General features: G+C 43.8%; 1 protein-coding gene across 1 annotated transcript; it reads left to right on the forward strand.

Moving 5' to 3' along the window:
- The first annotated feature begins 785 nt into the window (after positions 1–785).
- On the forward strand, positions 786–7,793 carry LOC138784289 (uncharacterized). Its single transcript, XM_069959807.1, has 2 exons — positions 786–1,368; positions 6,234–7,793. Exons 1-2 carry the CDS (start codon positions 934–936, stop codon positions 6,564–6,566), a joined length of 768 nt encoding a protein of 255 aa, XP_069815908.1. The 5' UTR covers positions 786–933; the 3' UTR covers positions 6,567–7,793.
- The last annotated feature ends 7,108 nt before the right edge of the window (positions 7,794–14,901 follow it).

Consider the following 14,901-nt stretch of genomic DNA (forward strand, 5'->3'; position numbering starts at 1 on the left):
GTTATTTTTTAATAACAGCAACTCTATAAAGGAGTACTCCGGGGCCCCCCTCCCCCCAAAAAACAGACACACTCAGCTGATATACTTACCTCTGGTATCGAGGGATAGATACATGCAGCTGATATACTTACAATCCCACCACCCGCATCCTCGCCATCCTTGGATCTCCCTCACCTCCGGGTTGCGGAGCAGTGAATGGGAGAGAAAAGGCTGCTGGGAGAGAAAAGAAAGCGTATCACATGGCTTACAGATAGCTCAGCCCAGCCAATCAGGGCTGAGTAAGCTGGAAGCCATGTGATGTGCTCCAGCCAATGAAAAGGCTGCCGATGCGCATGCGCACCAGCAGCATTTTCTCTCCCATTCACTGCTGTGGAAGACAGCGAAAAGGAAGAAGACGAGGACCGCCCCCTGCTTTAACGACATCAACCCAAGATGGCGCCCAGGGAAAGAGGACCGGGTCGACAGTTATTTGATATGTATACTTTATTTCTCTCTGGGGTATCGGGGGTGGGAGAAGGGGGGGACCGGGCCAGATAGCTTATTAACACACATTATAACTCTATAATGTGTGTTAATTAAGCTTAAAAAACAAATCGGCGGAGTACTCCTTTAAGGCCAAAATTAGCCTGCTCCTTAAAGGGTTAAGTCTAAACCAGTTAAACCTCTATAGAGGGGGCGTCACCAAACCTTTGCCACAAGGTCATTGATTGATCCATACCCTGTCTATTTAAAACACAGCAGAGGCGGAACGAGCTATACTATAGCGTGAAGCATCAAGCTATTACTTCTGTCTTACTAGGACTTTCATTATTGGAAAGACTGAACCTAGTGTGCACTTGGTTACCTTGGTTCGCCCACTGGGTAACTCCACATTACGGTGGGGTCATCGGCCACAGTTCACACAACCAAAAGTTTTTTCTACTTCTTTGAACAATGTCTTTGAATACGTATTTTGACAAAATAGTCAATTACCATTATAGCATCCTGGCACCATCGTTCCTGGCTCTGTTGCTGCTTGTACTGGAAGACATTATGGACTTGGATTTCTCCTGCCCGTCTCATTCATTACTGGGCATCTTCTACGGTTTATCGTATTTTCTGATACCGTTACTGATCTTTGGGATTCTGGGCTATAAATTTTCAGGTATCCCTAAATGTGAATGTACCTTGAACTGTGTGAAAAAAACTTTATGCGCTCCGTTACTGTGGACCTGTATTCTATTATCAGACGGTCGATACATCGCCTGCATCGCGGAATCATCATTCAAGATTGACCAGGAAAAGAATGTAGAATACATAATATCTACGGATGAAGAGAAAATTAAAAAAATTGCAGCGTCAGTGTCGTTTTGGAGGGCGATATTTCAGGTAAGATTATTTATTTGTTGTATCAGTCACATTGGTGGAGTTTTATAATGGAGGATTACAGATTTTAGATGCTTTACGGCAGGAGATCCCGACATGCTATGAAGTGAGCTCGGCTCCTGAGCTTACTTCATCGCACCAACGCCAATGGGCTCCCATGACATACCAGTCCGACATAGGTCTTTAAAGGGGTTATCTAGCGAAAATCTTTTTCTTTCAAATCAACTGGTTTCACAAAGTCATATAGATTTGTAATTTAGTTCTATTTAAAAATTTCAAGTCTTCCTATACTTATCAGCTGCTGTATGTCCTACAGGAAATGTTGTTTTCTTTCCAGTCTGACACAGTGCTCTCTGCTGCCACCTCTGTCCATGTCAGGAACTGTCCAGAGCAGAAGCAAATCCCTATAGAAAACCTCTCCTGCTTCGGACAGTTCCTGACATGGCCAGAGGTGGGAGCAAAGAGCACTGTGTCAGACTGGAAAGAATACACCACTTCCTGCAGGACATACAGCAGTTGATAAGTATGGGAAGACTTGAGATGTTTAAATAGAAGTAAATTACAAATCTATTTAACTTTCTGAAACCAGATGATTTGAAAGAAAAAGATTTTCGCTTGATAACCCCTTTAAAGTGTATTGACAGACGGCCTTCAGTGCACACAGTAATAATGATTATTTCACTTACATAGCACCAACATATTCTGTAGCACTTAGCCCTTACAAAATTATAATGGAAAGAATTGCACAACTTTTTGGTTGAAAAACGACTGACAGAAATACTATTGTAGTGTTCCAGCACAGGTGTGCCACTAAGTTTCTTATGCACCTGGGTAAAGTAACTCACTCAGGTTCTCACCATGGGATGCAGGAGAAATGTATTATTTGTTTTTCCCCCACTAGGTGTCGTTGCTTTATTTCTTGTTTTCCTTGTCTCAAGCACAGCTGAAGGAAGCATTGGGTTAAATGTTATATGTCACATATGTGTTTACAGCTTAATATAGGTGCAGGCGCTTTGCCTCCTTTCCTTCTCCTGTCCTAGCGCTCCTCTCTTTACACCACACAGCCCCATCAGTGAGTTTAGTTTGCCCATATAAAAGGGAGGATAGTTCCTGGTGGGAGGAGTTCTCTAGTCAGTTCAGTGAGGGAGAACAATAAGAGGGACAGTTCCTGCTGTAGTGAAGTCAGGGCCTGGCTCAGGCCAGGACCCTTGTCATGGACCAAGAGACTTTCTTTTATGCAAGTCACCACTGCTAGCATGCAGTGCTAGACCTCTTAGGAGGAAGGACATCCTCTGAGGACCACCTTGTCCACACCAGGGATACTCTCTACTCTATAGAGGGCAGCATACCTGAGGCTAGATAATGACCCCAGTAGGACAAATCTGCAGTTAACACCTACGTATCCTACTGTAACGCACGGCTATTCTAAGAAACCCTGTGAAATCTGCTCAACCCAGCGCAGGGACCTGGGACGTCGTACTACCCTAGCAGGACGGGTCACCCGACACTATAGGCCATAAGGTGATCAGACCAAAAAGAGAAGCTTCTCTTCTTTTTTACTACGCTATCCCGGCAGAATACACAGCTACATTGGACAGGGCCCTCAAGACGCTCCGTTACCTCGCTTTACTCTTACTTCCAAAGTCTACTACTATCGCTACCTCTCGCCCGCACCTGTCGTTACCAAAAGGTTGTTACTGTATTGCTCTGAAGATTGCCATGGAGACGGTGTCAACAATGACTCCTCTCTGCTTAGCACCTGTTTTAAAAATCATACGGGCCGTTGCTCAGCTACATTCCATAGCCCCTTCAGGAGCCTTAGATACACGACGATGGATATTCATTATTGTGCAATACAAAGCAATTCTTTACTATACAGACATGCTATAATTGTTTAGTATATGGTTATATAGTGTATGTTAGAGGGCCTTCTACTGTCGGTCTCCAGTCCACCGGGGGGATAAAGGAGACGTATAGATTGGGGGGATTACTGAAGAGATGAACACCTATCTGTATAAACTGGATGTAACTACCATCAGCATTTACCCGATCTCTACATGGGTCGCCTCACAGAAAGCAGGCCTAACTAAGTTTTTCATTCGAGCCTTTAGGTGATGTGGTTTGTAATCTGAAGATCCACTGTGTTAACTCACTTTCTTTTTGTAGAATCGATCCGTCCCAATCTCCGCCTCTACAATGAGGGCGTACCAGCTGTGATCCAACAAATATCAGACCTGTCACGTCTCCTCCACGTGCCGCATTGATATGTCGGGCCGCCGGTTTGTCGGCTTTATTTGCCAAATCCCTTATGTGTTCTCCCACCCTCTGAAATTCCCTGGATGTCTTCCCCATGTATTCAAATCCACACACGCAGGTGACCTTGTACACCACTCCTCTTCATCTGCAATTTATGAAATCTCTTAAATCTCATAATTGTGGCCAGTTCCATTGCTCCTGAATGTTTTATATTTGGCTATATAGGTGCGTGGCGCATCCACTACACTTATAGCACCCTAACATATTGACTGCTCCACGACAGCAAGGTGTTTGTAGAGGTTGGCTCCCTGTACCCGGTTGTGTCCAGAGTGCTTCTCCTGTTTTCCTCAATCACGATGTCGAGAAATGGAAGTCTCGAATCAGGCATTTCACACTAAAATGTAGACCCACCCATTCACATTAAGGGCCTTTACAAAGTCCAGAAAGTACTGTTTACTGTTTGGGCTCGCTCCATACGATGAATATGTCATCAATGAAGTGGGCCCATAATTGGACGTACAAGGTGTAATTGAAGAGGGTGGACGCAAGAAATCTCACCCACATGCGGCATCTTCCTTTTATTTTTACCATCCATAAATGGACCTTGACCACTGGTCCTATCACTTTCAGAAGGCCCAATAACAGGTTGGCCCTCCTCTAGCACGTCTAATGGAATCCCTAATTCCTGGCTTTTTTAATGCTCTTACATTTATGGAGCAACGGTTTTGTAATATCTGCTCTACCTTGTCCAGTATACGTGGGACAAAGAGTAAGGAAAAGAGTCCAACAACACATGTCCAATGTCCACCATTCGGAAGGCCGGAGCAACACCCCATACAGCACACCCGATATTACAGCAGATAGGTTCTCGCCCTTACGGGTTGGGCCACCGGCTTTGCTTACAAGTGATCTTCTGGCTACACTATCTGGCCACTTTATATGAACAACAAGGAACATTTTAGAGAGCTTAGTGACTCTCTACTCCTTTGAATAGAAGGACTCTTGGTTATTTAGAGCCCTATTTATGTCTACAGAACAGGGTTCACCTCTATGCTGCTGTTATTTGAATTAGGACGTTCTTAGGAAGCCCCACTACCAATATGTTTTTTTTTGGGGGGGATGCGATTAGGACATTATAATGTTTAGCAGTTCTGTTTATCGGCATCACGGTACAGCCATCATGCGCGGTGCTGCCTCTGGGCTGGATGGTGTCATAGGGCAGACACAACCGGCTTTAAGTCTGGGTGTAGTATTTCTACTGTAATTAGGGCAAGCTGTACTTTTGATGTCATTTTATAATTAGGTTACCATGTCCCGGTGACGCAACTTTCCGATACGTTCGTACATGCCTTCGGGTACTTTATTCACAGCTTTTTTTGCACTTTTGGCATTTATTGGGTGTTTAAATAAACTGCCATACACGTTAATAACGCTGTATATATCCCTCAAACCTACAACCTCTACAAGTGCAATATTATTTCTTCTGGTTTTCATGTATTGTTTTTGTTATTTATTTTTCATTCATTCAATTTTTATTTTACATTTTGTTTTTCCTTTTTTTTTCCTATTTTTTATTTTTCCCTTTTTTTATTCATATTTATGTTTATCATCCTTTTATTGATGGTTCTGAAGCTTTATTGCTATTCATACTTTGCCCTGTAATACTTAGCACTGTGTATTTATCTATATCGAGTGGAGTTCTATTACTTTATGTAGAGACGGCGTACAGCTGGTTGGCCGCTCATGTGATTGATCAGTAGGCGTATCGGAACTTGAACATGCACAGTATTTCATATGACTTGCCGCGGCCATGTTTGATGTGACCTGTTTATATTGGGTATTACATGATATGTGTGTAGTGTCCCAGCACAGGTGTGCCACTAAGCTTCTTATGCACCTGGGCAAAGTAATTTATTCAGGTTCTCACAAAGGGGATGAAGGAAAAGTGTATTATTTGTTTTCCCCACTAGGTGTAACTATTGTATTTCTTGTATGTACTGTACTATGCACAGCTGAAGGACGCGTTGGGTTAATGGTTATGTGGCACATGTCGTGTTTTCTCCTGTCACAGGTGCAGCCCTTTTTTCCTTTTTTTTTCTATCCAATCACCTCTATTCTCTCTCACACACACATAGCTCACCAATAACAGGCTGGCTAAGTCTACCCTACAAAAAGGAGCTAGTTCCTGGTGGGAGGGTCTTTTGTTTTTTAGTTGAGTCAGTGGAGACAGACACACAGACCAGTTCCTGCTGCAATGAAGCCAGGGCCTGGCTCAAGCCAGGACTCTTGTCAGGGAAAAAAGACAGAGATTTATTCTTATGCAACTATCGCTAGCACGTAGTGCTGGTTATATGTCCTAGTTCTATGCATGTTCCTTTTATTTGGCCTGGCTTAGTACATCGTTCACATGCATAGGTTTACACTCTCTTTCTTATTGTTCAACAGTCACGTCTTTGTGTAAGTTTGATTTAAAATATTTTTTAAAAAGACTGATGTTTTAATCTTTACTTTTACATTTGTTTATAATCTACATTATAAAAAAAAAAACATATATAAGAATAATGGCTATTCCTTTTCCTACAAATAACTAGGCTTTTTTTTCTTTATTGTAGATTCTTGGGGCTGTGGGCATATTTGTGCACGTTTGTCTGTATACCGTCTGCTGCAATGCCGAGAAATCATCTTGCAGGTGCGGCTATGAGGAAATTACAGGCACGGCCCCAGCTGAGCTTGTGGAAGTGAAAAACGAAATATATGAACAGCAAAAAGAAACTGTAAATCAAACGGTCAACAATACAGTGAAGGTGATATTCAGTGCAAATAACGCCGTGTGGATCAAAAAGCTGGAAGATATCATAAATGAAGAGAAAAAAAAGAGGAAAAAAAACGAAGAGAAAAAAGAAAAACAGAATTTAGAGAGCCAGAAGCTGGCCCATCACCTGTAGAGTTGAACCTGGAAACTATCAGCAAGTTTGTACAAAGGAACCTGTTGGTATGGCGGTGTTGTCCGTTACACATTGATTTAAATCATGGGTCTCAAACTCGCGGCCCTTTGGCTTTGCTTTGGCTGTCCCAGGCATGATGGAAATTGTAGTTTTGCAACAGCTGGAGAGCCGCGAGTTTGAAACCCCTGATTTAAATGATACCTTTGGTCACTTGATCCATTGCTCCCTTTTCAACATGTGCGGCAGCCGTAATAACATAAAAAATAAAATCTATTTGATATCGCCATGCCCATGACAAATTACTCAAATAGAATGACACATATAAAAGCTACAAAAAAAAAAAAAAAACAGCACTGATTTTAACCCTGTATCGGTACATCATACGGCTGTTAACACTTTTACTCTCCGCCAATTTAAGAGCCATAACTCCTCTATTTTACAATTTACAAAACCATATGAGGACTTGTTTCTTGCAGGATAAATAAAATATTTGTTGGGTAACATTGTGGAAAAAAATAGCAATTTAGCAAATTTTGTAAGGTTTGGTTTTTTACACCATGCAAGTTATGGAAAGGCTTTGTTCCCGCTTCAGGAACATTACGGGGAAAGATGGCTGTCTCATATAGAGGGCCGTTAATAGAGATCACGATCGTTATTAGCTGCCGTCTATATAACAAGACACACACCTTTGCCCGATAGATTCCCAAAGCGGGGATATAAACTTTGGGTGGGGGTCACAGGTACTGTATCGCAGTGGATTTCACGCTGCAAGTTCCACAGCTAAATCCGGTGCAATACCTGGTACTGTCATTTCATATGGGTTCACATACTCGCGGCGGGATTTCCATCCTGCTCAGAGTATGTAAAGCCTCATCCCCATTTTACCCGTCTGCACTCCGGCCTGTTTCTGTGGCACCCGACTCCCTGACGTCCTGCTCAGCCAATCAATGGGTGCGACAGGACAGTGCGCTGATTGGATGAGTGGGACGTCAGGGAGCCGGGTGACACAGAAACAGGCCGGAGCCTGGACCAGTAAAGTATTCACCAGGTCGCAGAAGGTTAAGCGGAATAAAAATTTTGCTGCAAGTATGTAAACCCATGTGAGATAACAGTACCAAGAATCGCTGCAGAACTCGCAGTGTGAAATCCTCTACGATTCGGTACATGTGAACTCACTCTAAAACTGCTATGTTATGTCTGTGCTCGGGGTCAGTATAATTAAAACAATACCTGATTTATATAACTTTTGTTTTCATGTACTATTTTTTTTTTTTTTTTTAAGTAAAAATAAAGTAAGGGTATAAACCCACACACCATATACGCAGCAGATATGCAACAAATACGCAGCAGATTTGTTGGTACAGATTTGATGCTGTGTTCAGTTATTTAGATCTAATCTGCTGCGAGTTTGCTGCGAGTTTGCTGCGTATCGCAGCAGTAAATACACTGCATATACGGTGTGTGGGTTTATACCCTTAAAGTAAAAATGTTTGTGCTTAAAATTGCTCTATTCTAATTCCTGCAACTTTTTCTTCCTATTCATTCCTAATTTTTTTTTGTCTATGAGGGCATATGGGTGCCATTTTGGTCTAGGTGAAAATCATGATCACTCAAGATAAAAAAAAAATTTTTAAGAATATAAAAAAAAAAAAAAACCTCTCCCATAAAAAATTTAAATGTTCTTGTTTTTTCAGCAAAACTCAAACTAAATTTTTTGGGTATGGTCATGTGCAGAATTGTCTACAGTGTAAAGACACGTCCGTGTCAGTTTTCACTGTCAGGGAATTTTTTTTTGTTTGTTTTTGTTTGTTTGTTTTTCCCTGGCGTTTTTGTCAACTTTTGTGGTCCAGAAGCTAGGTCATGTGATGGCAGAGGAAAATAAAAAAGTTCAGCACACAAAAAAACATCTCAACCACAAAAAAGCTCATTCACGCATAAAATAAAAAAACGCCAGAAAAGAAAGCAAATCCATGAAAAAACGCCAGACAATTGTATGTGTTGGTCCAGAAGAGCTGACTGCCATCTGTAAGAGCTTTCAGCAGCTGCTACTCGGCCTCAGTGTCCTGGGTAACACCTCATCCTTCACTTATCCCATCATGGAGTCCTCCACCTTTCGAAGGCAATGTTCCTTCTCACTTCTCCAATGGTAACCGCTTTAAAGGCTTTATGTCTCACTGGACCGGAGGATCCCTCAGCTTTAGAACCTGCACAAACACTGACTGACATATTGTTTCTCACTGGTTCTTCATTGGTGGGCCCCCAGGATCATTTCCTCTGGTGGGCCCCAGATATCCCAGTCCAACACTGTGTGAATGTCATCTATGTGTTCAGTGTCGGACTGGGACACCGGAGGACCGGAGGATCCTCCGGTAGGCTCCGGTCCCCACGCTGGTGCGGCCGCAGGCCCCCCTGTCGCACTCTTGTGACCGCAAGCAGTGTCTTGCTTGCGGTCACAAGAGGCAATCTGGCCCCCAGCCGATGCTGCGCTCCATGGTGGGGGGGATCCCGCAACCAGACGGCCGGCGCATGCATCTGGAAGTTCTGTGTGCGCCGGGGGCTGGAACTTCCGGTACAGGAAGCACTTGTTAGGGACGCCCCCTGTACCGGAAGCACCGACGCCGGCGCACACTAAGCTTCCTGATGCGTGCACTGGGCAGGAATCCTCCGGACAGCCCCAAGGAGCGGAGCGTCAACCGGGGAAGAAGAGAAGAAGACAGCCGACAGGGGAATGAGTGGTTAGGTGAGTTGTGTTTTTTTTGTTTTTTTTTTATCTTCACAGAGGCATCTATGAGGGGGATATTAGGGGGGCATCTATGAGGGGGATAAGAGGGGGCATCTATAAGGGAGCTAATGGGGGGCAATCTATAAGGGGGATAACAGGGGCATCTATAAGGAGGACAACGGGGCATCTATAAGGAGGACAACGGGGCAATCTATAAGGGGGATAAGAGGGGGGATAACAGGGGGCCATCTAGGAGGGGGAAAAGAGGGGGGATAACAGGGGGCCATCTATAAGGGGGATAACAGGGCCATCTAGAAGGGGGAAAAGAGGGGTTATAACAGGGGGCCATCTATAAGGGGGATAACATGGGGCAATCTATAAGGGGGATAACAGGGAGCCATCTTTAAGGGGAATGGTATTATTTGTAACTTGTTATCTGGTACTGCGTTTTATTGGTTTTAGTATACAGGATTTGGTCAGTGGCGGTAATATGTATGGTGATAATATATATCCTTCCTATATACTGGTATTATTGGTAATATCAGTCTTAATATATATCAATAGCATCGCTTGGTCATTAGTAACTGCACTGTAATCACTTACATAGTGTGCAGAAGCTGTGTACCATTGGTGTGTAAATGGGTCAGTGTATTGTTTGCGCTAGTGTACAGACACAGCCCTGCGGTCACTACAGTACACTAGTGCCATCATAATTAATCCTGATGCTGGGAGCTCACTGGTCCAGTCCACAGAACAGTGTGACAGTATGGTGACAATATGGTAACAGTGTGCTGGTATGGTGACAATATGGTAACCGTGTGACGGCATGGTGACAATATGGTAACAGTGTGAAGGTGTGGTGACAATATGGTAACAGTGTGACAGTATGGTGACAATATGGTAACAGTGTGAAGGTGTGGTGACAATATGGTAACAGTGTGACAGTATGGTGACAATATGGTAACAGTGTGACGGTGTGGTGACAATATGGTAACAGTGTGAAGGTGTGGTGACAATATGGTAACAGTGTGACAGTATGGTGACAATATGGTAACAGTGTGAAGGTGTGGTGACAATATGGTAACAGTGTGACAGTATGGTGACAATATGGTAACAGTGTGACGTGTGGTGACAATATGGTAACAGTGTGACGTGTGGTGACAATATGGTAACAGTGTGACGGTATGGTGACAATATGGTAACAGTGTGACGGTATGGTGATAATATGGTAGGGGTAGATGTTTTTGTTCTATCCCCTATTAGTGATATTCTAGGGTCACTTCCCTACACTGAGCCCCACAGATCTATATATTCTGATCTTCCACAACGACTCCAGTGTATAATGCATCTAGGACCCAACTACAACAGCTGCAGGCACTACAACTCCCAGCATGTACTGACAGTCTGCAGCCATCAGGAAATGCTGGGAGTTGTAGTACAGTGTAGACAGATGTATTGCTGGACCTTCAGGGCTGATGGTTGTCACCCACAAATTGCAGCCACCAGGAGTCTCTGCACACACTGATTTATTAAAGGGTTGTCCTCTCAGAAACTACAACTCCCAGCATACCCTGAGAGCTGTATAAATGTAGGGGGTTCTGAGATTTGTCACAGATGAATCCAGGAAAGGACGGGGTCAGCATGTCGTGTCTCACTGGTTCTATATTAACCTCAAGGATCATTTGCTCTGGTGGGCCCCAGGTACCCCCGTCTGACACTGTGTGTGTTTATTATAACTGAATATTCATGTATGCTCATATATGACAATTGCCTATATAACGCTCCTTCCTCATGTGCTAGCATAGCATGTATCCAGTTATAGATGTATAGTTGTCCGTTGTATGCTTATATGGTTTACAAGAACCACATCACCCTCCATGTGTTATGAAATAGTGCTGTCAGTAATTATATATATATAATCAGTGATATTATGCATTACATGTACCATAGACTTATCATGGTTTTACACATAAAATGCAGTACAGGAACTGTCCATTAGATGGCGCCATTGTACTACTATTCATATGTGCAAGCTCTATCCATTATACTGAGAAATCCCAATGCATTGTGGGGGCCTGTGGAACTGGCAGGATGGCATGGCACCCTAAACCTTAGTTGCTTCAAACACTGGATCAGGTTACACATCGAGGCTTGCTGCAGTGCAATTGATCAATAGTGTGAGATTTAGCCACATGTCGCAGCAGTGATGGATTATATGTACCATGGGCCCTGGGTTATCCACCCAACATAGCGCCCCCCCCCCCCCCCATTGTCTCCCCCCCCCCCCCGGGACCCTACAGTGACATCAGTGCGCTTTCTCTCTGCATTCCCCCCCCCATACTGTAGTAGATGGCCCCCTGTGTATTCCCTTCTTAGTCCATGGCCCTCTCTGCATCCCCCTATGGTAGATGGCCCTGTGTAGTCTCCCTACAGTAGATGTCCCTTGTGTAGTCCCCTAAAGTAAATGGTCCCCGTGTAGCCTCCCTAGAGTAGATGGGCCCCGTGTAGTTCCCCTATAGTAGATGGCCTCCTGTGTAGTCTCCCTACAGTAGGTGGGCCCTTGTGTAGTCCAGTGTAGTCCAGTGTAGTAGATGCCCCCTGTGTAGTCTCCTTATAGTCAATCTCCTTCTGTGTTATCCCCTATAGTAGATGCCCCTTGAGTAGGTCCCCCTATAGTAGATGTCCCTTGTGTAGTCTCCTTCAGGAGATGGCCCTCTGTGTAGTCTCCTATAGTAGATGCCCCCTGTGTAGGTCCCTCTATAGTAGTAGATGCCCCCTGTGTCGTCCCACTATAGTGGATATCTCCTGTGTGGTCTCCCTATAGTAGATGGGCCCCTGTATAGTCTCCCTACAGTAGATGGCCCCTTATGTAGTCCCCCTACAGTAGATGGCCCCTTATGTAGTCCCCCTATAGCAGATGCCCCTTGTGTAATCCCCCTATAGTAGATTCCCCTTGTGTAGTCCCCCTATAGTAGATGCTTCCTGTCTAAATCTCATGTGAATAGTCTCTAAATAGTACACGTGGTGTCCTGCTGTGAATGAGCTGTGGGGTGAATTTACATGCACCAAATTTATCTATTTGCCATCCATTACTATGCTTTTATATCAGCTTTCTGGTGTAAAAGGTGCAAATTTTGGTATAACAATTTTTTATATTAATAATAGTGGGCGGAGCATGACTAAAAGGGGCATGTTCCACCAGATATATCATGATCTGTGCCAGTGACCTGGCTCAGAGCTGTACAGTTCAAAGGGCAGATTTAATAAGGGTCACATGATAAATTTGGCGAAAAAAATATGTGATCCTCTCGTCTAAGAAACGTCCCCCCTTTGTGTTGGATTCTGACATAGCTTTGTAGGAGTAGAGAAATTGCCACCAACTTTCAATTGGGATAATGTCCACTGCTGTAATACCGATCAGTCTTCTAAGTATTCATATTATAGGGCCACATGCCACTATTCATTTAAAACTGCTGAAGAATCTATGGATTTTATCATATGATAATTTCTCATAAAGAAAAATGTAAAAGAAAAATAATGTTTTAGTGTTTTATTTGACTTTAATTTTTTTTTGTATATAGATTTTTTTTCTATTATTTTAAAATATGTTGTTCCCTTTTAGTGACCACCAGGTGGCAGTATAAGCTCTGTTACATTCCTATAACATCTTCCCAGTGGTTGTTCCTCTCTTTCCTACAATGCAGTAAACAGCCGGAGAGAAGGTCAAACCAGGAAGAAAGTGTGAGAATCTCAGCGCTGCAGCGTGACATGGAATATCCTGCAACAAAGAAATCCCAGATGTATCTGTTGTGTATGTCTGGAATAATACCCAATAATGGCGCCATTTACACATCCCCCCATAACAGTGTCATCTACACATCCCCCCCATAACAGTGTCATCTACACATCCCCTCCATAACACAGTATCATCTACACATCGCCCCATAACACAGTGTCATCTACACAACAACCCCCATAACACATCTACACATCGCCCCATAACACAGTGTCATCTACACAACAACCCCCATAACACAGTGTCATCTACACATCGCCCCATAACACAGTGTCATCTACACATCCCCCATAACACAGTATCATCTACACATCCCCCCATAACACAGTGTCATCTACACATCCAGTGTCAGACTTGGGTACCTGGGGCCCACCAGAGGAAATGATCCTTAGGGCCCACCAATATAGAACCAATGAGACACAACATGCTGACCCGCTCCTTTCCTGGATTCTTCTGTATCTGATTAAACCCTTGTGAACAACATTTTCAGTGGAACTAAAACTCTCAGAACATTTATACAGCTCTCAGGTTATGCTGGGAATTGTAGTCTTTGAGAGGACATCCTTTTAATAAATCAGTGTGTGCAGAGGCTCCTGGTGGCTGCAATCTGTGGGTGACAACATCAGCCCTGAAGGTCCAGCAAAACATCTGTCTACAGCGGCAGCTATCAGAGGATTGTACTACTGTCAACTTGGGCCTCGACCAAGAGAGAGAGATAGATATATATATATATATATATATATATATATATATATATATATATTAGTAGGGATCTTCCCGGGGGATGGTGTGTTTGGACACAGTTCACAACAGACTTGGCTTTATAAAACAGGAGCTTGGCGTTTATTTGTATCATAAACAGTCCAGCAAACAGAAGTACAGCAACACCGTGCTTTTAAAAACAAAACAAACAAAAAAATCTTGCCCGTCTGAGCACTTACTAAACATGCAGGTCACCTGTCTGACACTTGGATAAGCAACATCGCTGGGTGTGAATAAGCTTCAGCAGCGGCTGTATTCCCAGCTCCCACCAAACACAGCATGCAGGCTGTTCACTCCTGGCTGAGAGCACTCCCCTGCACACTGAGCACACCTTTTGCCTTCTCAGGCTGATTGGGATCAGAGCTCACCTGATCCCAAAACCCACACTGGATCGAGGGGGAGGGAATGGCAGATCCCACTACCAACCTATCCGCCATTCCAGTAAATCCGGCCCAGAAAATTAAATAACAACTCAGCAGCATAGCACTGCTGAGCAACAGATCCCTCCTGGACTTACCATCTCACACTATGCATCAGCCTAGGTGAGATGTACACCCCCTCGAACACTTTACCAGTGACATGTCTACAATATATATATATATGCATGCCAAGACCGACATTACTGACCAAATCCTGTTTACTGAACACTATTACCAATAATACCAGTATACAAGAGGGAAATATTACCGCCTCACCACAACCATTACCATCATATTGTTACTGACTAAATCCTGTATACTAAGACCAATAAAACACAGTACCGGAACACAAGTAACAAATATTACCACCACATACTGACTAACACCACAGCTGCCACCGCTATCCTTTATAGATGCCCCCCCCCCCCCCCCCATATTATCCCCTTTATAGCTGGCTCCCCCGTATTATTCCCCCCTTATAGATGGCCCCCCTGTATTCTCCCCCTTATAGATGCCCCTCCCCCCCGTATTATCCCCCTTATAGCTGGCTCTCCCGTATTATTCCCCCCTTATAGATGTCCCCCCCATAATATTCCCCCTTATAGATGGCTCACCCCTGTATTATTCCCCCTTATA

This window comes from Dendropsophus ebraccatus, chromosome 2 (assembly GCF_027789765.1).
Source record: "Dendropsophus ebraccatus isolate aDenEbr1 chromosome 2, aDenEbr1.pat, whole genome shotgun sequence".
NCBI lineage: Eukaryota > Metazoa > Chordata > Amphibia > Anura > Hylidae > Dendropsophus > Dendropsophus ebraccatus.

Bases quoted from the DNA above. Each gene is read 5' to 3' on its own strand.
- LOC138784289 (XM_069959807.1), top strand. From the start codon at position 934: ATGTCTTTGAATACGTATTTTGACAAAATAGTCAATTACCATTATAGC. The intron at 1,369-6,233 runs GTAAGATTATTT...TCTTTATTGTAG, and splicing joins TTTGGAGGGCGATATTTCAG to ATTCTTGGGGCTGTGGGCAT.